We start from the raw sequence: 26,183 nt of genomic DNA, 5'->3' as shown, positions 1-26,183 counted from the left end.
TCACTGCTGGCATAAAAGTGTTTTCCTACAGTGTAGTTGTTACACACAAGCAATTAAGCTGCAATAAAATGCATATATCTGCATTTTGTGTTGCTGCTGAGGGCTTAGTTATAGCAGCTACATCATAACATCAGTTATGGATTCATGCACTACTGCACACTGGCTGTATCCCCTCTTAATGTAGCCCTCATGCTGCTTTTTGCACATAGCTCCTGTATTTAAAAGTAGTGTAACATACGGATAATCACACTGTGTCTTCGTCTACTCCACTGCCATCCCGTATGTCAGTACTCATGACACCAAGACTAATTTTTTATATTAAAAGTCCTGCTGCCTTAAGGTTATTTTGCATCCAATTATATCATTAACAAATGTGGCAACATGGACTGAAAACCACACAGGTGTTTGATTCTGCATACTCAATTACACTAACAACCATACACAGCACCACTACAGTGATTTCACACATGGAATAGAATAAAACAGAATAGGTAATGCATGTACATACTTTTTTAATTAGCTGATGTCTATATATATGACTGTCTTAATACCATCGTCTTATGCACATACATGCACACACACAGATGAAGACACATGCACATAGACAGACAGACAGACATGCTTGTCAGCTATGCTGGAGGGCCCTTGGCTGACTGCTGCTAAAAGAGCCCTTCCCCCACAATAAAGGTCTGTCTGGGAGAGGGGGAAGGGGAATCATGACTGTCTGAACAGCAGCAAAAAAAAAACTACAACAGGCTGGAATAAAACAGAATAGAGGAGACCCATTTGCCTGCAATGTGCTTGAATGTCCAAAGAAATTACTTTTTGAATTGAATAATAGTACCACACAGCCCTCATCCCACCAATTAAGTTGCTTTCAATAATCATATAAATATACACTTCTCTGGAGGAAAATGTTGTAGCCAACTACACAAAGTACGTTGTTAGTGCTTCATCTAAACAGGTGTTCATAACTTTTGGTCCATCCTTTATTATTTGCTATGTTTTCTGCCTGTAACGCATCATAAAGTCGTACATTTGACAAAAATTAATCTGATGTTCAAGTTCATAATTGCTGTTGTTGGGAGTACAACTATGATTTTGTTTTCGACAAATGACGGTGGATTACTTCCTGTTTTTATCCAATAACAACATGGTTTTAAGTAATGCATAATGCATTTGATTTTTATCCCCTTAAGCCACAAATCAATTTTACAGGGCTGTTTGAACAGATAAGTGCAGCTTTGCATGTGGGTTCACTCTGATGTCAAAAAAAACTATCCAATTTATGAACCAGATATATATATTGTGGTTTCACAGACTTAGAGCTAGGTCATGCCATATGGACGTATGGGAAATCCAGGTCCCAGATCAAGTCGCCCCTACTAAGATGAATTTTGAATGCATGACACAGACTTAAGCCTTATGGGGGCTTTACATGAAAACTTATCAAATACATGTCAGGATAGGGTTAAGACAATCTCAGTGATTTACTCTTACTATGTCTATATAAATGCATCTATTTTCTGAATCTATAGTGGAGCTGTAAGCTTTTCCAGAGGCTTTTTTATAGAATCATGACCATCCTGAATCTACAGAGGGTGAAGGCTGCCATAAACTCTTTGAAAATCAGTGCTGCCTATTCTGCTGTGACTCAGTCAGCTTTTCAAGAGCATGTGTAAGGCTTTTAAACTCAGTGTAGAAGTGAATTATATAGATGTCAATTGACCTATCAATTACTAATTACAGTTTCTACTCATTTCGATTGCTAATTCCAAATAAAGCCATTCCACACCCTAGCTTTTGAACTAACCCAATAGCTTATGTGTTGTCACAAATAATGGAGGATCAACTACTAAGCTTGTGCAGAGTTAGGCTGAATGAAAAGCTGTGATGGTCTTTGGACTACAACTAGATCCATAACATCATCTAAACATCATTAGGAGTTGATGAATTTATATCAACATCTACACAAACCTTTTAGCCACTGCTGACAGTGAAAAGACATGAAAGGTTCAAGAACCAAGCAAAAGAGTTGTATGTTTCAGTTCCAGCTGATATTTATTTCCTTCCTTGAAAAAAGTTCTGTACACAAGTTTGTATCAACAATCTGACAGGCAGTGAATGGACACAATTTAGCTGGCATGAGTTCCCCCCTCCCCTTTCTCTGAGTCTCAAAAAAAGGGTGGTTCCTTTGTTTATGGCATGATTAGAGACAATAAATGATAATTCTACACAGCATATTGCACAGGATGGATGAAAAATAAAGTTAATATATTTAAAAATGCTTTCATATATATATATAAAAAAACAGTCTGAACTTACCACCTTAAATGTAAGTAAGGATGTGTAAAAGATAGCAGTTCTAGACAGTGCCTGTCCTTGATAGCAACAACTTACATAAACACACAATCTTTTTGCTTTATGATACAGTCAAATATACAAAGATCGAGTTCACGTTTCATCATTTTTCCTCATTTTTTCATTTTTTTCTGAAAAAACACAACAGCTAATAACCTGAATCTGAAATACAAATGCTATTCACCATGCCATAAAGATACTAAAACAATTATTAGCTAATAGTTAGCCGACAAGTAGAAAAGATTATATATTCAAATACAATGAGAAACGCAGTACAAGTATGGTGTTGCGGAACTCAAGTCAGAAATTTGAATATGCTTGATGTTATCATCCTTTGTTGTTTGTTTGTTTGCTATACTGATAGCCTGTTCGGTCCAGTGGTTGATTGGCAAATGTGACATCAGTTTAATGAAAACATCAAGAAATAAGTCAAATTTAAAGCTACAATCTCCTCATAGTTGTCGTAGGCAAGATATCTGACAGGAAATGCAAGAGCAAGTGGCTACTTGGGATGGTTGGGATGTGCTGTTAAAACCCACATGGTCCATGCAGAATAGCCTCTAGGAATTATGCGTTCCTGTGTCTTTAAGGAGCCTGCAGTCTGGCACTGTAAACGTAGTAGGTAGGCTGATGCAAAGACTGGTGCTGCTTTCAAGTGCTGTCGGAAAAATCGTAATTGCATCGTTAGAAGTACTTTACATGTGTAACTGTGGATTGGACATCAGAGAAGTCTTAGTTGCTGGTAAAAGTTACACAAAGTTTGTCTGTTTAGTGAATTTAAATCACAAATTACACTCCTGTTCTGCCAAGAAAAGAAAAAAGGTGCCACTGATTTCTAAAATCAAACAATAGGCACCACTGTGTTTTAAGGTAATACGGTCTGTCCTGCTGGTTGTCATTAGAAAAACATTTCAACAAGCAGCAGTGCCTCAGGAGTATATACGAGCTTACCATAAGCACTTGAAGGCAGCGGAAAACCAGCCTGCCAGGGTATTAAAAATTAGGAAATCCAATACAGCTGTATTAGTAGTAGGCTACACACACCGATGTTGACTCCCCCCATTTTCTATATAGATTTGTACAAAAATACACTGAGAAAATAATCAAACTGTTTCCTCTCTTTTTAAGTGTCCAAAAGTGTGTATACATTTAAATATAAAAAAGAAATCAAAAAAGTTGTGTGTTTTTTTAAAACTCTAGCCCTTCGCCTGAGAAGGAAATGTGACAGACACAGACATACTGACAAAGAAAATAAACAGGACTAGATCATGTGTACAAGAAATTAAAAAAAAAACAAGATCAAGTCAAAAATGCTTGGCCCAGTATATAAATACAACGTCCCATATAAAATGGCATCTGAATACATGTACAAAAAGAAAGCTCAGTGGATGAAAACAAAACAAAACAAAAACCGGTGAGGATTTCTCTATAGCTATCATCTGAAATCAACATGAAAGAATTTTGGTCCTGAATCATAGAGAACACGTGTATAAAGTTCAGCACAGATTTGAAGTTGCGTTTGAATCCTGAAGTCTGAAAAATTACAACAGCTGGTGATTATTTCAATGTCCTTTTTTTTTTTAAAGAGAAGAACCGAAGCGAGCGCCACCTATCCACTTAAATAACCCTAACACTAGTTTTCTTTTTTTTCTTTTTTAAACTGCTCCACAGTCTCACAGAAAGTCTCAGCACAAGATAGGAACAAAGTAGGCTATCATGCTTGACATGTTTTTTTGCTTTTGAGAAAATATTCCGAAAAAAAAAACATCAACCCACCTCGGTTTCATTAAAAAAATCCCTCTCAGTGAGCACACCACTATAAAAATGTCGCACGGCAGTCCCATGTCTGTACCGTTTGAGTGGTGAAGTTCACTTGGCGATTGGTTTAAAAAGTTGTTAAATGTCCCTTTTTCTTTTTCTAAAAAAAAAAAAAAAAATCAGCAACAACATTGATTAAGTGAACGGCGGACCGCGTAACGTGCAAATCAATCACAGTTAAAGTTCAAAACAGTCCAGGCTGGCTGCGTGCTTCTCAAACAGGAAACTCAGCCAGTCTCTCATTTTCTCTCCTCTTGTTTTTTTGCACTCCCTCCACTTTTCGTGGAGTCTCCCCCTCCGCACAGTCCGCGCATCCAAAGAAAAGTACAAAAAGCAAAGTTATTCGCTTTAAAGTTTCGCTTTCTAAGGACTTGCAGCTCTTGCCTGCATGGGCGAGAAGAGACGGGGACTAGTTGCAGTGAGTGGGTGTTTTTTTCCCCTAGTCTGGTGTAAGTAACACAAACTATTTGTCCCACTGTAGCAGGAACCCCTGTTTCTGTTTGTGGTTTTAGTTTTAACGCGCAGGTTGTTTACCTGTCGTTCGTTGCCTTTAAGCTTTCTCAGTACGTAAACACCAAGTTGGAAATGGTGGACTCCAGCCAGTCACCGGAGATCATCTCGCTGACTTCGGGCGTGCAGTAGTCAGGGAATTCGAAGTGCGACCCCCCAGAGCCGGACTCAAAGTTCAAATCCCAGTCCCTGTCCAGCACCGAGGAGCCAAAGCTCCCGAGCGACATGCTATCAAAGCTGGGGCTCGGGTTAATGTCGAGCAAGTCGTCCTCAAACTCTTCGTCTTCTGAGGAAGAAGACGAGTGCGACGAAGCGGAGGAGTGTGAGCCGGAGGGAGTTGGCGAGGAAGCCCGCCGACTGCTGTATGTGTGCCCGCCGTGGCGCTCTGAAGACCCGCCCAGGCTGCTGCTGCTGCTGCCGCTGCTGCCGGGAGAGTCGGCGCCCTCCTCCCTGCCGCTGGTCGCGTCATCATACAGGCTGAGCGGGTCGCTGGAGTCCGCCGAGCTGCTGAGTGTAGGGCTGGCCGGGACCACGACGGAGGACGCGGGGCTGACGCTCATGCTGCCCCCGCTGTTCCCGAAGCTGTATACCCGCTTAGGCTTCTTGCCATCCGGTATCTGTTTGGCTGGTGAGGAGACAGACTTGGACTTGTACAGAGAGTTGTGATGGTGCTCCGACGAGTGCTCAGAGGCAAACAGTGATGCTTTGGTGCTACTGCTGCTGCTGCTCCCGAAAAGTGATTTGTGGGGTTTGCTGCTGCTGGGTGATTTGGATCCACTCTTCCTCGATGATGAGGATGTCTTAGTGCTGGTGTTGTTAGAGCTACTGTTGAGTTTCTCTCCCTTGTCTCCGTTACTACCAGGCTTGGATGCGCTTGATTTTACCTTCTTTCTTGGCCGGTACTTGTAGTCGGGATAGTCCGCCATGTGCTTGAGTCTGAGCCGCTCCGCCTCTCTGATGAAGGGGATCTTGTCGCTGTCTCTGAGCAGCTTCCACCGCTTCCCCAGCCTCTTGGAGATCTCAGCATTGTGCATGTCCGGAGACTGCTCCATGATCTTTCTCCTCTCAATCTGTGACCACACCATAAATGCGTTCATGGGTCTCTTGATGTGGCCGCTGGGAGTTTTACACCACGCCGGATTCGGATTGTCTCCCAACTTGTCGCCGGCGGTAGAAGAAGCTGTGGAGCCCGGGGAGAGCGGCGAGGCGGCCGGGTCCAGATCCATGCATGCCCCGGAGTCGGAGCTCGAATCACCGGCAAAAAAGGACAGCGCCTCGGCGGTGCTCTCTGTGTGGCTCATTTTCTGCACCATGCTGCCCGGTTATACACACAGAGTGAGAGCGGCGTAGTTGCTCTTTTTCTCCCTCTCTCCTTGGTCCTCTGAATCACTTTAAAGCAAACTCAGCTCTTTTCTCCCCCTCTTCACAGTCTGAGCTGAGAGGAAACAGTGCAAGGAATAATTCACTCCTGAGATGCGCAGTAAACTTCAGTCCAGAGTAGCCTTTACAGGCCAGATGCGTAAAAAAAGTTTAATTTCCAGGTTCTGTAGGTGTTGTACCCTGTGATCGGTCTGTTTCAGTCTCTTCCTTCTGTGTTATAAAAATCAATTCAGCCGGGTGGTCACTGAACACAGCCTATACAGCTGCAGAGCGCAGAATGAGTGCCACACTGTGCGCTCGGGCACTTACAAAGGGTTTCCAAGTACAGTGTGTAAGGTAAGTGCTTTTTCTCTGCATCTGCTCTGTCCCATCTGCTAGAAACAAAAGCCATGCATGCTGGGGAAGGAAAAAAAGAAGCTAGAGCGAGTTACACTGTCCGCCTCCCACCTGCAGACACACAGTCGCGTTTCAAGCAGCCCTCCAGATCCGGCCCCCTTGCCTGCATTTATCTCTTCCCGTGATACAACGGCGATAAAAATCCACCAATAGGACGCTGTCGCTACCCTGCCTCCGCGCCAAAGTCACGCCCACCGCACCTCTGATTGGTTGAATATCGAACCTAATAATAATCAGCGCGTGCAATGAGGAGCCTCGTGTCTGACCTCATTCCAGAATACAACAAGAAACTTCAATTTTTTTTAAAGAGACACTGGCTTATGTTATGAACCCCCCCTTTTCTACTCTCTCACCACCAGCCCATGTGTATACCATTAACATGTCGGCTTGCTATATGGGAAGCAAAGTACACTTTGCCATATGGCAATTCTGAACACAGAACAGTTTGTCCCACTGTGCCTGAGACTTAATAAAAGAAATACACTCTGCCATATCAGCCACCCCCTTTCTTTGCATTTAAGACAGACAGTAGGGATGTTGTGAATGGTGTGAAGAGAAGCTGGAGCACTGCAGCGGGAGTAGTTATGCATTACCTAATGTTTACAGTGTATTAAAGATACAGCCGGTGGTTAAACATACACACTGTATATTGAAAAAAGTGGATCAGTTTACTAATTCATATGATAAAGGTATAATTTGTGGTTGTTTGCCTACAGGTGGCCATGAACATGTTAAACTAGTCCATATTCAACAGTTGAGCGTTTCTTCCTGGTTGCTTCACAAACAGGGAAATGTCTCTTGGACACATCATGATCGTTAGGCTGGTGTGAGAGAAGACGCCAAGCCTGCTGAACGCTTTGCGCTTTCACTCCCCACCCCTCTCTCTCTCTCTCTCTCTCTCTCTCTCTCTCTCTCTCTCCGAGGCGGGGTTGGGCGGTCTTTTGTCATATAACACACACACACACACACACTCCAGAACACCAGAGAGAGAGAGAGAAAAGAGAAGGGAGCAATGAGCCAGGCGTCTGTGTGTGAAAACTGCCCCTGAGAGCACACGCATCTGCACACCTCCAAACTGACATCCAGTGCAGCTTTCCGTGACACAAACAAGAACGGGTGACACACAAACGCACGGCGCTGCGCTTTACGCACAAGCTGCTCCTTTTACGCATGGAGGAAATTGTTCTTAATTTACCACAATCAAGATAAAAAAGTTGTGCGTAAAAAAGATAGTGGGCAAAATTGCAAATTGGATTCTTAGGTAAACAGCTTTTCTATTTCTCTCTTAATTTCTCTCAGACTGTGCCAGAGTCAAAGATGCGTCAAAGTGACAACAACGTGCGTTAATGTGTCTCTAAGGGCACACGTGCAAAACACAGGTGAACATAGGTGAGTTTCTTTAAGATGCACATACAAAATTAAAAAAAAATGAGTTGAATCCACTTCAATCCATGAGTGGAAAAAATAAAAGGAGGGACAAGAAATTATTATATTAAAAAGCAGGCGCACACTATGGATCCACAACAATACAGAGATTCAATGCCACAAGATGGCGTCGCAGAGTAGGAGAGGACGCAGCGTGGTTGTGCTGTAGAGAATTTATGGAGGGTAAACGAGATCAGCCCTAGTACTGAGAACAGTTACCAGGGGTGAATTACATAATGCTTCTGTGCGACAGGGAGGCATCCAAGCGATGCTGTTGAGCCGCGTGTGCTATTTGCGTGTTAGATTAAGGTTTAACGGACTGTAGTATTGGTTGTGAAATTAAGGAAAATTAAAGCAATATGTTGTTGGTAAAAAATCTGCTTAATGTCACCACTTTAATGACTCCAGCTTCCAGGGGAGCACACATGCTTCTGTGCATCAAAAAACGAAATAGATTGGAAATGAAAACGGTGTGCATGTGTGTTAAAGACAGACCTTAGATGTGGTTAGATGTTCTGTATCCTAATGAAAGGAGAGTCAAAGGTGACTTGGACCACCACAGGGAAATTAGTAGGAAAGTATAGTCACCAACGTTACTGGATGCATTTCACCGAGTACAATTATTTTTCAATATGGCCTCATATATATATATGCAGTGCATCCAAGGAAGGCGGTGGGTAATTGGGCCCCAATTTGTGTGTTCATGGGGCAGAACTGCAGTGGAAATAGGAATGTTAACTCAAAAAGTCACACACTGCTCTACAATGCTGTTTTAATAGGGAAATACAGGAAAACATTATGGCACACAAGTTTAGCTGAAGTGGCAGAATCTTTCAATTAAAGGGTGAGTTCTCGTGCACAAATTCCTGTTTACAACTGTTAAATCATCATATATCTTCTTCAAGTTCTTTATCTCTCCTTCAACAAACTCCCAGGGACTCAGCACACCTGGAGGGACAGCTGGTCCTCTTTTTAACACCTCATTCAATACCTTGAGCAGGTGTCTTCTATTCTATTCTATTCTATTCTATTCTATTCTATTCTGAATCCTAAAGATAAATAAGACCTTTCACCTAGTTTTGGCTTTATAGTAAACTTGAATACACATGTTTTTTTTTTCTTGGCACATTTATCCTCCACTCTCTCTTTCTCCCATTCTCCCCCTCCCCCCTTACCCTCTCTCTGGGTGTACACATTAGTATGCCACACACACACAACCTAAAAGGAAGTAGTGCATTCAAACTTTCCTCTCGCTTTCTGTCTCTTTCTTTTGCTGCCATTGTTCCAGTGAGGTGCAGCTGCCACGCGAGTTGGAGTGGGTCGCGTGCCAACCCTAATCTCAACAGGTGTTCTTTTTTGCGCCTCCCCCAGCAACCCCCAACTTTTTTTCTTTTGTCCTCCTCAGTCTTTCCTACTCTCTCTCTCTCTCTCTCTCTCTCTAATCCTCCTCCCTTTTCACTTTTCTGGTTCTCTGGCTCTCCCTCCCAAATCCATATTTGCTTTTCTAGAACAGTCAGTCACCGAGTTAATTTAATAAGTTTTACAATGTAACTATCAAAGTTTTAGAAAATAATTCTGCAAAAAAGTGTTACTTTTCTATGCTTCAATGTAATAAATATACAACAAATTAAAGTTTGTTTAAAGTAATGATTAAAATAAACTCAGTTTTAGAAATAAAGTAAAGATCAACTTCTAAGAAAGAAAGTCCAGAGCAGTGTCACATTTTCTTCCACTTCCTCCTTCAGGCTGACAAGACAATGTCATATTTTCCTCATGTACAAACTCTAGTATTCTTTGGTGTGACAGTGTCAAACACTTGTTATATGAGTTTTATTTTGGTAAAGAATTTCTGACTTTATGAAGGCTTCACTGTAAAAGGTCATCCTCCTTATTTGCTTTTTCTTTCTGTCTTCTCTCTCGCTACTCAACTGCCTGTCAGCTAGTTGTCTCTCTCTCTCTCTCTCTCTCTCTCTCTCTTCAGTGTAGGTCAGTTTGTTCTATTGGCATGAATGTTAAATAAGGAATGTTGCCAAAGCACCCCCACCATCTCTCTTTCTTTCCCCTCCCCTTCTCTCTCTCTTAAGATAAATCTGATCCGAGGTCATCTGTTATTCAGAACACTGACACCATATGGTCAGCCACCCACTCAGAGTGCATCCAGTCAGCTTCATGAAAACTTAAAATCTTCCCATATTTAAATATTGATGACGTGTATAATGACCGGCTGTCACAAATAAAGCTTAGAGTTGGGCGTAGTACGAATCATAACAGTAGTTCACCTAAAATATTAGAAAGATAAAAACAAAGAACACATAATAAAATGTGATGGGAAAGTTATTACTGACAGCTCTAACAAAACCACCTGAGTTATATTAACAATTCTGCTCTGCTATGGGTTGACCTTTATTACAATTAAAAATCTGATGCTTCAGGCTCTACCTTCATCAGAGCCTTTAAAAAAAAGAAACAAAGACAGTTGTGCTATTGAGAATGAGATGGGACTGCTGGGAATGGACTGCCTTGAGGGGTGTCGGTAGTGTAAAGGATTAAGAAACGTTTTAATTGTTTCAGGAATTCTCATGGAAATAAACGAACTCTGTGCCCTGATGCATCACGGGGATGTCGCCATTTCCAACACCTCTGATTACTAAACACTAACTCACAGCTTTAATGTGCATGTGAAACTCGGTGGGGTTATTAATGTGTTGGTTGCGCAAGAGTTAATCAAGATAACCAGTGGATCTGATGCGTATAATCACACTCATGACAATTCATGCCACTCAAATGAGAGACTGCAAATGGATCACATACCTGCCTTCTTCAGCGGCAGTGAAAGGATTTAATTACAGTGGCCTTTATATATATAAAGGCGGATTAGAGATGATGGCAAGAAACAAAAGACTTTGCTCCATCTTCATGGCATAACAGTCATAATTGGACTTTGAAATGGCTTTAGTTGTTTGATTTTTTTTCGAGCAAGACAAGAACACCATGCACTGATGGGAATTTAGAGAATGGATGCAAAAATTGGATGGATGGGAGCAGCAAATAACACTTGGTGAAGAAAACATTTAAGTTCTTAAAAATAATATGGGACCACATGAATGGAGTCCATCAGTACACACAATGAAGCTTTTGGATTTATTATATTTTCACCATTATCAAAGTCAGAGTCTTTTACAACCTCGTAACAGACAGATGGCTGGTTACTGTATATATGAAATATATTTAGTCAGTCATATTTCCAAAGCTTTGTTTGAACAGGTGTCTTAGGGACAAAGATGCAGACATAAATATACACTCAAGAACACACACACACACACACACACAAACAGACATACACACTCTCAGCAGCAAAGTCTTATCTTATCCAGAAAGAGCAGCTGCAAAGTATGACCCAAGCTTAGCTGTTAATGATTGGTAGTGGGTGTCAATGTGTGTGTGTGTGTGTGCTTTAGCCCCACAATCTCGCCTTTTCTCAACTGACAAGAGCTCATTATTAGTGGTCTAGCTTTGATTTGTGAAGTTCAGCAAGGTGAATTTGAACATCTGTCGCATTTCAAGGTTGTCTCTGTAGGAGAGCAAACACAGGCAGGGGCTAAAGGTAGTGATTAGGCTGGATACACACACACATCCAGCAAGTAAATGTGTGACAAACCAATATGTGTGAGATAACACATGTTATAATGTTTAAAATAGTAAATCATATCATGTATTTCTTCTGAGATAATATCAAGTTTCAAGTGGATCTGCACATTGTTCAGATGTCAACATGTTTAGTGAAATTGTGCCACCAAATTGAGATTGTTGCATAGCAACACTGCTGTTTTCACACTATGTGCATACTTTTACGGATATAGTCGGTACTTGCTAAAAAGCAGTAGAAACAGGATGGCATATTAAATAATAATAATATAATAGCATTTCAAGAGTGCACACTCAATTTGAGTTATAAAAGACAAGTTTCAGCTGATTATATGTTCATGGTTTCAGGATGTACTACAGAGAGTTTCATTTTAAGGTCTATAAGAGTCCCATAGCACTATAAAGAACAGTATGCAGGATGTAAAGGTCTGTGGTTATAAGAATAATACCTGCTGTCATTCTTACTGCACATGTATATGTAAGTGGATATGACACTTGGCACTAACCTTCATGTGCAAAGTGTGACAGTGTGTGACACCCTGTCATTGCAGCAGTTGAGTAGCCTTTCACATCTGTCATGTAAGGTTCTAGAATGTAAATGTAAATGTATGAATAGTGTGCATATATGCTTGAGTTCATCTGCGTAATGTGTTTGTAGTTGTGTGTGGGTGTGTGTGGAGATGTGTCAGGTCTGTGATTGTTCTTCAGAGTGTGTTTGTGTGTGTATATGTGTGTATGTGTGTGTCAAAGGTGACCAGTTGTCACCGAGCTTTGACAGAAACCAGGTAACAGGGAGACATGGTGTCACCTTGTCACCTCCAACCTTTTGTGTGTGTGTGTGTTATACCTCTCCCGAGACCCCTCTTAACCTGCCCAAGGCAGACTGCATGGATGACACACACATGGAAGGGTCCCAGGAGTGAACCTCAGGTGATGAGGCAGCAGCATGTGTGTGTGGTTCGCATCTCTTGAGATTAACTACCTCCTTCAAACCGTGGATGACATACACCTACACACACACACATGAACACACACACACATGAATACACACCCACATACACAGATGGTTTAGACATAAGGAAAGTTCAGCTTTGCTCTTTCAGAGCACTCAGTCAATATCAGGTAAGTTAGTAACCATATAGGAGCCAAGACATTTTATAAATACAATCCAAGACCTGTATAAGCAGTGTGTAAAAGTTTTTCCTGTTGTCAGACTGCTCCTTGAAAATATAATTTACCTTAATATATATAAGTGTAATAGTGCTAGCTATCATGGAGGTGCTTAACAATTTCTTAGAATACAAATTGATAATTTATAGATATTGGTTATGAGTGAAATCAGGCTACATTATATGAGGTAATGAGTAAGAAGTGACAGTGCATTTCATTTTTCAGTTTTTATGTTTGCCTTTGGGTTTGTGTAACAAAAAGTGGATGTGATTTCTATTCTCTGTGCTCCATCATATTAGACACATATTGGATGTAATCTATCCTCCAGCAAAGTGACAAAGTGCTTTCTCACCAATTACTGAAAGCCATCTCCCTCTTCACACCTGGCAGGCAGAAGATGTGGCTGACAACATGTATGTGTGTGTGACAGACAGAGAGAGAGAGAGAGAGAGAGAGAGAGCGAGAGAGACTGGGGGAAAAATAGGCTGCAAGAACCACACAGACAGATTAAGTCAGGTTGTCACTTGTGTTTACATTTCCTCAGTTGTGATCAGGTGTATCTGTTTTTCTCTGTTATTTTTCTCATTGACTCATTTTACTCTGTCTACATTACATTTCAATACAATATGTTGCCAGTGGGTGGACGAGTAACCACCAGCTGTTCAACTCGCACAAAAAATATTGAGTAGGATATGAGCTTACAATGTACATATATTGCAAAAATGATAAGATGACTGCAGACAGATTCATTTCAGCATCTCCCCAGTGGTTCAAAAAAATAAAAGAATTAACCTCCACAGGCATGTTTTGAAAATAGACGCGATTTCTATTAAAACAGTGTTATTTGTATGTACGTATTTAGTGTAATGGTGATTATTTATGCAGGAAGTATTTTAAAAATTTCAACCTGTCCTCATCAGAAAATCCCTAGCAATCACACTTAGGATAATACAACTAAACATTGTCATACTGGTCCTCCATTGGTCAAGTGGATGGAGCAAAACATTACAGCAGATGGGAGAAATGCGAATTGTGTTTAATGCTATGTGTGAGTTGTGCCTTCCACATGTAGGGTTCCTTTTTGGTGAAGACAAAGCTGCTGTCAATAAATCCAACCCTGAAGGTGCAGATTTTGTCAGCCTTACCATGGAGTATTTCTCCAAGGAGGAAGGGAAGATGCTCAATGAAGACTGTTCTGCGAGAAGAAATATTAAAAAATGAGTGAAGGATAGAAAAATCAACGAGAAAAAAAACATTTAGTGTACAAAAGGACAAAAGCAGCAAGTTGATTTGACAAAGAAAAGTAGCTCACCAGGCGTCAGGAGTTTTATGGAGGAAAGTGATACAAACTGTGCAGGGTGGAAGCTGGACAATGGTGGCATGAGAGTAGCCTTTGAAGAATGCAAGAGGTCAAGGTAGAGTGACCCGCACAGGTAAAGGAGCTGGAAGAGCTGGAAGACGGAGAGCCAGAACAAATCATGAAAGAAAAGGAAACCAGGTTCAACAAGGTCACTAAAAACCTGAATCTTGAACAAAGGTGCATTAAGACTTTGACTCTAGAGTACAAAGACAAAGAGCAAAAGCAGTGGGATCTAGTGTGACTGAGGGAAAGCTTTAGAAAGGGTCTGTGAAGGAAAGCTGGAAGAGAGGAGTCTGAAATCTGGAAAAATAAAAGAGGAAATGGAGGAAATGGAGGCAATGTGCTAAGGTACTGAGACAGGAGGACACAAAGGAGATCCAGACAGTGTGTAAAAATCAGCTTCAGTAATTAAAGACATTAAAAATAAAAGGGAAGGAGCCTGTCTTTGGAGTAGTTTTCTAAGTAAGGAGGAGGAAGGGGATGGCTGACATCTGGAGCTTTGTGGAGGAAGAAGCTGCTGAAGAACTCCAACATGTGCACAAAAATCATATCAAAACAGAAAAAGCAAACTTAAGAAGAAAGGAAATGAATTATGGATAGACAAAGAGTGCCCTGAAAAAAGGCTGGTAATTGGGCTATATATAATACCTAATAAATGTCATCCAAATGAGGCCAAGTACCACCCATGGAGCTGGTCTCCAAGACAAGAGAAATGTCAGTTCTCTTTCTGTTAGAAGAGGGCTGAGGAACAAAGAGGAGGAGGAAGGAAGGAGGAGGAGGAGATGAGAGGAACAATAGCAGGCTACTTACAAAGAACATACACTTCATATATGTGCTTTACTATCTGTCTATTGCTGTCAAGACTCAGCACATCTAATGCTCCTCTAGGTTTTCTAAAGCCAGAACTATATTCCTGCAAATGGTAACACAAATAGAATTGGCAGTGTACTATCAGTTATAAGCATACTTTTTTTGGAGCCTATCCCAGCTGTCAATTAGTTACCAGTCTATCGCAGGGTTAAAATAGACAAACAAGCAACCATTCACACTTCACACGACAGTCCCCCGATAGAGTGAACTTCAAAATCAAAAACCCAAAGTAGATCTTTTCTAAGAGAACAGAAAAAAGCAAGAAAGTGACAGAGCTAGCTCCAGGACAAGAGCGAGACTGTAGCAGCTTACACATTGACAACAGCTGAAAGAGGACAAGGATGCAAAGCTGATGGTGATGTGGCTATATGATACAGTCACTTGTTGACTTGTTGGCAACAGCCACAGGTAGAACAGGGCCGCTAAACTCTTAACCTTTAGCATGCTGCTATAGTCCTACACTGTCAGGGGACACAAGCATGATCCCTGTCCCTTCATCCCCTCTTACCTTTCCAGCCTGATTCATACTAGTGATCCAGCGCGCTCTCTGGTGTATAAATGTGCCTGAATGAATCATAGTGGTCAGAGAGGCTATATGTGCACATTGGTAGCCACGACTCCATCAGTCTCCCCCAGGGGAGCTGTGGCTACATGTGTAGTTTACCACTGCTGCTGTGTGAATGTGGCGTGAATAAATAATACATTTCAATGTAAAGTGCTTTGAGTACCCAGTAAAAAACTCTATATAAGACCAATGCATTATTATTATTATTCTTAGTGATTCACAGTGCACTGTGTTTGCTGTCTTCCTTATTGTTTTGTTTCGCTCTCTCTCACACACTTTCTCTTTTCCTCCAGACCTGCATGCTGACCTGCAGTCCAGCCCCTGTATAGGCTACGTAAAATACAATTGAATAGAATGTCTTTGTTTTAAGATGTCCTGTTTAGCTGCAGGTCATGAACCTCTGTTTGAACCCCAGGGCAAGCACTAATACAGGTAAACACCGGTAAACAGCCTTTATGCTCTACACAAACAGGTGACTTGGACAGTCAGATTTTCACTGCACTGTGTGTATGCATGTGTGTATACAGGTGAGTCAATGAATGACAGATTAGAATGTGTGTGCACACTGGAGGGAGTGAACATCAGGTATAAATGTATAGAGATGAACCGAGTGGGGCGAGCGTTAGATATGGACTTGTGTGGATGAAACAAGTGGTCTGTGTCCATGTATGAGGCAGATGAATGAGTAACACAGCACACAGAGTGTGTATGTGTGTGTGTGTGTATAAGTCTTCTTTGTCCCTCCACAGTCAGTGATAGGGCTGCTCATTTACTGTAAGGCTGTGTTAATGTAGTTGTTAACTCCTCTGTTTATGTTCCTAAGCCAAGTTATTAAACGTATAGAGTGGTTTATATGGTTGTTTCTAGGATATGCTGGCTCCCTTTTCAACAATGCATCAATAAATACACATTTATTAAACCCTTTATCTGGGAGGCTCCTACCAAAGCAAGTATTCACAATAGTTTTCCCATTAAACTCCATTGTGTTGCTTTAATTAGGAACTATTTTCTAGCTGTCCCTTTAACACAGTGTCTCTTTTACAGTGAAATATCAGAGAACCTCTAAAGTCTGCAGAGGAATTTCATCTTTATACTGGACTTGGTACTAGAGTTAGAACAAATGACCAACATCATTGATAGGATAATTATTAATGTCAAGGTTTGTGTGTGAGGTTTTGATAGATGACTGTGTGGGCTCTGAGCTTTGTCCACACCCACCTATACACCCACTCATCCTCCCAATAGTACACTGAGCCATTTGTTATGAAAGAAGACTGGTGGTGACACTGACTGATGGCTGATTGATGGCCTCAGATCATTGCTGTGCTACTTTGCAGTGCAGCCAGCCCGCTATCCACAATCAAGCACTTTCTGCCAGTCTGCCACCACAGAGTTAGCAACAGTCTGCGTTTTGCCTCCCTCACTTCTCCAAGCCAGTCGCTCTGCACTGCGGCAGGCAGGGGAAGCAGACACACACTCACACACACTCTGCTCCACTCCCAGATTTTTTGGAAGGGAAGAGAAGAGGAGCGAGCAAAAGCTACACAGCACACACATTTTATTTTTTATTTTTTTTGGTATTTCTTCATGGAGAGCTGCTGCAAAATCCAGAACACATTTCAAGGATTGATGCTTCCTTGTCTTGTGTTGAAAGTTGTTTCAAAGATATTCGGAGCATCGTCATTGCAAAAAGGAATATGCACAACTCAACATGCCTGCCAATAAGGAGACACACAAAAAGTGAGAAGAAGGACAAGGAAATTTTGGACCTATGTGGTGGATTTTGGATGCGAAAGAACGTGGGGTGTTCCAAGGGTCTTTTTTTTTTGGATGAGAGCGAGAAGACAGGAGCGAAGCCAAAGGTTTCTCCATGCTCTTTTGAAAACACTCTTGCAGCAGCTGACCCCTTAGGCTCTGGCTACGCCCAGTCTCCACCTGCACGTTGCTGCTGATCAAGCAGTGGAAATCTCCCACGCTCATTCCAGGATATAGATGCAGTCGGGCCTGGTAATTGTGCAGATCCTGCACTCTCCATATGCAATATAAATCATATCCAGTACAGCGGTATCCAGCCAACAAGCAAGCTATCCAGCAACCGGCACCCAGCCCGGAGAAATTGCAGCCCCAGTGGAGGCAGAGAACGCTGGACTAAATGAATGGCGAGAGAGAGAGAGAGAGAGAGAGAGAGAGAGAGGAGCTTCCAGACAGAGTGACCTACATTTAACACTGTCTGGAGTCAGAGACAGAGTAGAGGGAGAGAGAGAGAGAGAGAGAGAGAGAGGGAGGAAGAGAGAAAGGCATGGAAAGAGCAAGCAGAAACACAATGAAGAAGGAAATAGCAAGAAATCCCTTTTCTTTTTCTGCCTGCTGTTTTGCTGCTTTATTTTCATCCATTAATCAACCATTGTCTGTCATGTCTACATGGGGGGATGCAGCTGTCTCTGGTGGAACACAAGTCTGTGGCCACAGAAACAATCACTTACAATTGTCACCTCGAACTCTTTTGTTGTTTATGCTCTGCTTCCTTCTCCTTGGTCCACTTGTTTCTCTCCTCTCTTTCTCTGTCTGCTTTCCCCTTCCATCTCCAACCACCCTCATAACCCCTCTCCACCCACATTTATCTCCTCCTCCTCTGTCAGCATTTATCTATATCTGAGTAGCTGCAATAGTATTTTTATGGTGGATTACTTTGTCTAGTGCGAGGCTGTTATCTAGTATCACTGGAGGGGAAGAACAGCACCAAAGCAGCAGCAGCAGCAGCTCTATCCATCTATCTGTCTGTGAGCCTGGCACATGAGCTGGGCTTCCTATCTATCTGATTGCCTTATGGATGCAAAGCTGTCTGTCTGAAAGCTGGTGGCCTACAATCTGGTTCTCACAGCTTTTTTTGTAGCTGAACGTACAGTTGGTGAGGTGGTAAATTCAAGTGTGACTGCCTGCCTGGCTGAGCATTTGTCCATCTGGCCACATTGGATTTATACTGTGTCATACTGGCTTTTTTTTTGACTTAGTTATGTTCCCGGCTGTCCTGTCTTCAAGTCAAATGATGAATCTCTGCACAGAAGCATAAATATTGATTATTATTTCCTGCTGCAATCATTCTTCTCCCCATTTAGTCTTTTTCTAGTTTTCATCTTGTGCTTCTTCTCCCTCCCCACTTCAACCCTTCCCTCCACTTGCATGTGTCAGTCCTCAGGGATCAGTGTTAAGGACATGAACGGGGATTGCAGTTGAAGGAGAGGAAATGACATGGGTAATGGAAGAGGACACACAGGCATCTGTCAGGGAAAATCAAGGGTGGAAAGGGGGAGAAAATGAATTATTCATAAACAGGAATTACGTTGCTTTCACCTTCATGAATAAGCTTGATCAGAAATCCTATATTTTCCTAAACTCTTTAAGAAACACCTCTTGTGTCTGACTTTAAGAGCCTTTTTTTTTCTAAAGAAACGTTATTCAGAATCAGAGAGACATTATTGCAGGTTTAGGTTTTCAAATTTGTGAGGCTCAGGTGTCCCAAAGTGAATGATTTCATATTTTTAACTGCATATTTGGAGCAATATGAAAATAAACGTCTGTGCAAACATCTATGATGTCACCATGCTATGCCCTTCTTTCTTTCTTTCTTTCTTATTACTTACAAGTGTAAGTAATATTTACTGTAATAAGCAGGTAAATGCAGTGCTAGCATCGACCATGTCCACATGCATTCATTACTGATTCCTGCTATGACTACAAACACTTTGCCCTGACTCCACATCTCTCATGACAAACCATCTCCGAGAAATGATGTGACTTATTTATTTATTTTTAAATGAAGTGTTATTTCCACATTTTCTATACCCACCTCAGGGGCCATCTGAATCATCTCTAACTATGTCTCAGCCTGCCTTATAACCCTGACAGATACTTCCTAGCCTTATGGTTGACAAGCTTGTTTAGGCCACTGTGCCCTTGCTATATCAACATAATAAGGTTGACCTTTACATAAACATGCATCCAATGAACCAGCAGCAACCCCCCTCCCCCCTCTTCTATCTCCCATACTGTTGTCTTCGCACATCCTATGACAGGTCCATTATTTGTAAATGGCAACTACACAGTACATGTCTTGCTTGAAGCCACTTACAGTGAATCACATCTATTTGTGTTATGGTGTTTTCAGTCTTTCCGTGTGTCCAAATTGCCCACTACTATGTGTTCTTACATTTGTTCCTCTGTTCATCTCACTTTAATCCTGGTGTGTAAATGTCTCTCAAATCTTGGAGAAATTGAAAAAAAGAAAAAAAGACTGGAGTTACTTCAACAGTGCATTATTACTGCAGCAGACAATACTAGCTGTCAGTTGTAGTCCAAAAAAAGTACTGTAAAATTGGATATTCTCTGCAGGACTTCACAGAAAATGACAAATGCACTCTGTGTGTCTTACACTAAATAGCATCTATTTGTGGGATAGTGTGAGCGCAGAGCTCTAGTGATGTGTGTTAAAGCAGGTTCAAATTCTACTATGTCTTTTTAGGGTTGTAAATTCAAGCTCCAGAAGATAAAGCAGAGGCCCTTCAACAGTGGGATCTGCTGAAGCTTTAGTGCAATTAATCAAACTGTGTGCAGCCTGTTTAAGTGTATCTCTGTGTTTGATCCATCCAAGAGCTTTCAGAAGGTAAATCCAGTAGTAGATGTACTTGAGAATAAATATACCAGGCAGATTTAAAATGTATTAACACATGCCAATCACAACATTTCCAATAGTATAAGTATGTTTGACACAATTCTTTTTTTTCAAGAGGCACCATATGATACAATGGAGACATTGTATATGATAAAATTTACATTTTCATTCTTGGATACATTCTTGGTAAAACATGCATTCAGAAAGTCCAGAGAGTTGTTAAATTAATTTCAGTTCTGTCACCAGTGACATGTCTACCTGTGCGTTAAACTATAATTTGTCTGACTGTATAGAAATATAAATGGCACCCCTGGAGCTAACATTGACTCGCTAATGTTCATGAATCAAATGGTGAACTGACCATTGAACATTAGTACACTAATCAAACAACAGTGTCCTTCCCTTTCATAAGTCACGTCTCCCACATTAGGCCTTATTTCCTCCCTGTGTTTGATACGGCTCTGTTCTCAGTGGGCGGCCCAAAGTGCTTTATTAATTCCTCATCATACTCCTTTCCGTCTCGCTCTTCTGCTTGTAAGAAAGCAATTTTCCCCCCATAATTCACTCAGATGCGTAAGAGGAGATTGTTTTATTATGATATGAAATGTAAGACAGTTTCAACGCTCTTCACACTAAATAAGAGGAAGTATTCTTAAACAGTTTAGAACGGGGAATGAATTGTTCACAGATCTCCTGCTGTCTTCTAATTCTTCCCATTTATATCTGTGAAAGACTCACATCTGCTGTGTGAAAGGAGGGAAGTCTTGGATTATAATGCTGTGATGGATTACTGCAATGTGGTCACTTTGATTCTTAGATATGAATTACAGCGTGATGCATTATACCAGGCAACAGATTATTATTATTATTATTTCAGTTTACTCCTTTTCCTTTATAGGTGACTTCAAGACAGCACAAGCAGAAAATATCTCAGGTTATTTAAATTTTAATATTAGAGCCAATGTCTCTTACTAGACAACACACATTACAATGCAGGCAACTAGATATATTAGTTATTGGATTTCTCATCATTTCTTATCACATTTTTGTAGTATAAATCACACAAATTGTAATGTTAAAAATGTGATCAATTAAAAAAGTTGATAAGTTGATTTTGACTGTGGTGTGTTTGTCTTTCTGCTGCTGCATACGACAAGAGTAAAAACAGTTTCATATATTGGCAGTCTCTACCATTGTGAGGGCCAAATAATAGCTCTAATTATAATATAACTGGAAGCTTTCACAGCTTTTTTCATTAACGCTGCCATTTCAAATAAAACCTGCAACCAAATGCAGAAGGATTTACTTTACCTGATTGTGTTTTGACTTCACACAAACATTGTAACGAGTGCAGAAGTTTTATTAATTAAAATTGTCATTTGAAAGTTTTGCTGCTCTACACTTTGTTTGGAATTGTTCCTAGCTGCCGTTCAGCTCCTCCACAGGAAGACTTTTTATGTTAACAAACAGGTCAAACAGGTTTAAAGCACTGACTCACACAGGTTTGTATTGTCAACAGATAGAGAGATAACACATTTCCAACTCCATGGAAAAACAATATAAAGCACTGACACCTTTTGTTGTTTTGAGTGCAGTGTACACATATAAGCTGGCTGAGACACAAAACGGATCTGTTCAGTGAAGTTCAGTTTAACTGATATAACTGCCACTCTGTTGTCATAAATTTAATCTGCACTCGGCTTTGAAGGTTAATGTCATCACAAAGAAATAACAAACAGAAATAACATTTAGTGTAGTATGTTTGATGTAGCATTTGCAGATGGAAGACCATATTATTAAAGCACCTTCTGCCCCACAAATAATACACTGTTATTAGGATTTCTCTTCATAATACTGACCACCATTAAGCTGGGAATGGACACTTAGCTTTCATTATGCAGCACAGTTCTACAGTATGTACTTCTGTTTTTTTTTTAATTCTCAATTCACCCTTTTGCTAGTAAACATGCCAAACTCATGTGCTCATATACACACACACATTGACACTATGCATCCAGAGGCCACAGCAGAGAGTCTGCACATGTACAGCATGTATATATTTAGTATACATAGAATCAAATAGAAAGGGCAGCCAGGTGGGCATGAAAAGCATATATAGACATGAGGATGGGCTGGGATACAGGCCTGCAGAGTTGTAAGTGCACACTCAGGTTAAAACCACACAAACTACCTGGATATGATCATCAGTGGTTGGCAGACTCCAGGGCTCACCCTCTGTGCTAACATTCATTTTAACTAGTCTCACTAGGTGGGTTGTTCTTTCTCACATACAGCAGGGTTTTACCTTTTCAAACACACATGCACACATTAGGAACATCAATGCATACAGCGCACACTGACTTTCCTGGTCAGAGGCTCACACACATACACACAGACAGCACACACCTCTCCCAGACAGTCCCATATGGACTCATTAGGGGCCGGTCTATCACCACCTGTGCACTGAAAGGCCCAACGGACCGGCTTTGACACTGACAGTGGACAGGAGCTGTGCAGGGATTACACACATACAGACGCACACACTACTTCCTCACACACAGGTGCAGGCTATCATGCACACATATGGATGCAGGGAAGCATGTGTACACAGCCCCAAGGTAGATACACACCCATTCTTGGTGGCAGGCAGGTCCAGCTTGGGAACGCTGAGTGCACACGCTGTAGACTAACAAAAGACTCTGACTGTAACTAGACTTCACCTTCTGATTTCAGAAACTTGGCACTGTAAAAAGAAAAGAACTAAAGAAGTACGAGTAACAGAATGGTACATTTAACAAAGGAAAAAGGAAAAAAAAAAGACATAGACATAGTATTCTAATCCTTTCTCTGATGTTTTAGTCATCACTGAAGCTGTCAGTGATTCCCCCAGGATCCCTGTCTCTGGAAAAACCACCATCCTGATCATATACATGAAACTAGTGGCTGACTCTGTACCATGTGTGTGTGTTCACTGCTCAAATTTCATACAATTGCAGCCCTTAAAGAAGTGTGTGTGTGTGTGTGTGTGTGTGTGTTTGGAGGGTGGGGGGAGCAATATGTGTGGAATACTCCCATAAGCACGCTATCTAGCGTCAAAATGAATTCCCAGGGTGCAGCTTGAGGTACCTGTATTGAGGAGTGTGCATACAAGAGAGAGAAAGAAGAGGTCCGGGGAATTAAAGCCGTTGTTGTGGGTGAATGTGTGTGTGTGTGTGTGTGTATTAGAGGAGACAACCCCTCTCTGGGAACAGATGGTCCTGTAACCATGGAGCGTTGTTTATCAGGCTGATTGCTGATTTTGTTTTTTTTTTATTTGAAGCATGTTTTAATGCTTTCATCCATGAGTCTAGTTCTCATTGAGTTACAGACAAGCATCCATACTTATTGAATTTTCTGTGCTTTTTTTCAGCAAATTAACATGACAAGCACCCTGTGTTGAAAACAGCCCGTCCACAAAATTTTTGTGATCATGTAAACCTGCTTCTACACGTCTCTTTCTCATCCATAAGGTTTATTCTTATTGAAGGGATTAGTCCCTTTTATACAATTCCCATCCCTTTAATTAACCCTCTAACTTGATTAAGCTGACTTAATACTTCATCACCAGTAGCTCATTCATCAACTGTGTCTTCCAGCTGACTGTCATATCCTATTATATTCATAAAGCTCCCTCCATCAGCACAGCCTCATTGTGTGGTATCATTTCTCCCAAATCAAAGTTACAAACTGAACACCTACCTTATATACAGAGACACATTTGTCAACTACTTCTAGGGGACTACTAAGACAACAGCAAAGAGAAGGGGAATCAACATTATGATTACATTTTGTGCAGGACACAGCCTTGTCATTAGATGACAACAATGACAAGATAGATTAAAGACAGCGAGGTGATTTTTATATGCATACAGCATCCTGCACCACATTTAAACCTGGATCCTCCACCAAAACTGTTGAAACCATTCACAGTAAAAACTATGGATGAAGCTTCAGTGACATCACCAGTTTGTTTCTGTAGTGCTGTTTTGAGGCTTGGTGGGAGGCTCCAAGAAGTTGCAGAAGCAGGTAGCTCGCCCTGTGACATGTCAACCGCCTGTCACTCAAAGCCCTTAATAATGCATAATTTTAAAACTTTGATGAGTAATTCTAGTTGCTCATCAATAGAGACCAGAATTGTTTTTTGAACCAGGCTATAATCATGTTTATTTATACTGTGAAAGTGGCGATTTTAACATGTGAGTCTATGGGGATTGACTTAATTTCGGAGCCAGCCCCTAGTGGCTGTGGTGTGAACTGCAGGTTTTAACAGTGCTGTGTCGGATTCAAGTCTGAGCCCCGGAGGTTGCTGCTTGTATAAAAGAACAAAAGACTATACAGGATTAAACACTGGAAATGTTCACTTCCATCAGTGACATTTGGTTCTAAATTAGTGCTATGCTTTCACGTGTTAGCTAACATATTTCAAATCACCACAGAAGTGGAACATACATGAGTAGTCTCTTCAGACAGCTCAGAATGTCTCACATTACAGACAATCAGAAGAGAGTGACCCTTCGACAAAGTTGCTCACAGCGTGAACACACAGTTACATGTTGTTAATGACCTGCCAAAGTCATGTTCTACTTTGAGCGGTTCCTCCACCCTTCTCGGGGGACGTAGCATTCATACTTCATCACAGTAGGTCACAGCCACACTGCTCCCCCCTGTATTGCACAGGGTTATACCTTCCCATCCCTGTCAAGGTAAAAACTTTAACCATTCACATATGCAAGCTGAGATGCACACAGACACACACACAACCTAATAATAGCCTAACCTTTATGCTGGATCAGTTACTGATGTCTTGGGATATTTCATCATGTTGAAGCGAGGTGAAAGATCTCTCGTTTCCAACTTTTTCCTCCTCTTTCTCTTAGCTTCTCCTTCCCACTCCGCCTCCCCTCAATCCTTCCAAACTGGCCTTTATCTGTGAACTTTGCTTGACCCACATCCACTAATCTGCCATGCTCTGGGGAAGACAGCGTCAAAATTCAGAGCTTTAATAGACTCGGGGAGCTAAGGGCCAAAGTAACACAGGGTAAAGGGAATAAGAGATGGCTCTTCATAGAAGGGCTAATGCCAGGCACTGTGAAATGCTCTCATTAAACAATTTTTCAGTCAGTTATTGTCTTCTTCAGTATTACTTTTTTATGCATCCTTCTCATATCTGTTTATCCCTAATCATTTCCATACATTTTTAGTGTATTTTAATAAAATGCAAAACTCACATTTTTACCCTGGTCGGTAATTTGTCCATACACTACTGAAATAACACTGATTGGTTTGTTGTCACTTTTTTGGATCGCGCTCATGCCAATAAAGTCCATTCGAACCCAGGCCAGCGGACTGGAAGCGTCACCATTCACACCATGTTTGTATTTTCACGCGTCAAAAATCAATTTGAGCCCACCACTTTCACACATGGCTAGCTGGCGCATTTTCCTAGGTTTTAAGGTGGCTGTTTTAAATAATCAGCAGGGTTCTGCTCAAACTTCCTCAACTTTGCCGCAGATGTCTTTCTGACCCAGAGGGCGGAAACATTCAGAAAATCACACATTTCAGCAGAAAAGTCTGTGATCTCTCATCATCCTTACACATCGTATGCCTGCTTCTTTCCTTCTCATATCGATGGAGCGAGTGTGAGGGATGGCTGAGAAGTGTGAGCCTCAGAGAGAGAAGAGGAACAATAGACAACAAACAAAGAAACGTTATAACTGTGTTTACTTGGAATAATAAAATTACATTATAAAAGAAAGGCAAGCCCTGCTACTTTCATTTTATACTCATGAATACCATACATTTGGTCCATTTTATGTTATTTTACAAGCCTTTCTAAATTGGTTACCTTGTACATATCAGTCATTATTTCCCTCACAAAAGTTAATTTCAAATACTTTCTGCACTCTGCACTCACTGCATTACAAGGACTGTCTTATTTTCTACATAATTCAATTTTATTTTAAAACATAAAAAAG

At 41.1% G+C, this 26,183-nt stretch overlaps 1 protein-coding gene across 1 annotated transcript; it reads right to left on the bottom strand.

Moving 5' to 3' along the window:
* Window positions 1–2,042: 2,042 nt before the first annotated feature.
* sox4b (SRY-box transcription factor 4b) lies at window positions 2,043–6,541 on the bottom strand. Its single transcript, XM_028425717.1, has one exon. The coding sequence runs from the start codon at window positions 6,000–6,002 to the stop codon at window positions 4,740–4,742; it is 1,263 nt and encodes a 420-aa protein (XP_028281518.1). The 5' UTR covers window positions 6,003–6,541; the 3' UTR covers window positions 2,043–4,739.
* Between the last annotated feature and the right edge of the window lie 19,642 nt (window positions 6,542–26,183).

Source organism: Parambassis ranga, chromosome 16 (genome assembly GCF_900634625.1).
Source record: "Parambassis ranga chromosome 16, fParRan2.1, whole genome shotgun sequence".
Taxonomy (NCBI): domain Eukaryota; kingdom Metazoa; phylum Chordata; class Actinopteri; family Ambassidae; genus Parambassis; species Parambassis ranga.
The sequence above is the reverse complement of the archived record's forward strand: the minus strand, read 5'-3'. Positions and strand labels throughout refer to the sequence as shown.

Excerpts from the sequence above, each read along its gene's own strand:
- sox4b (XM_028425717.1), bottom strand. The coding sequence starts at position 6,002 with ATGGTGCAGAAAATGAGCCACACAGAGAGCACCGCCGAGGCGCTGTCC.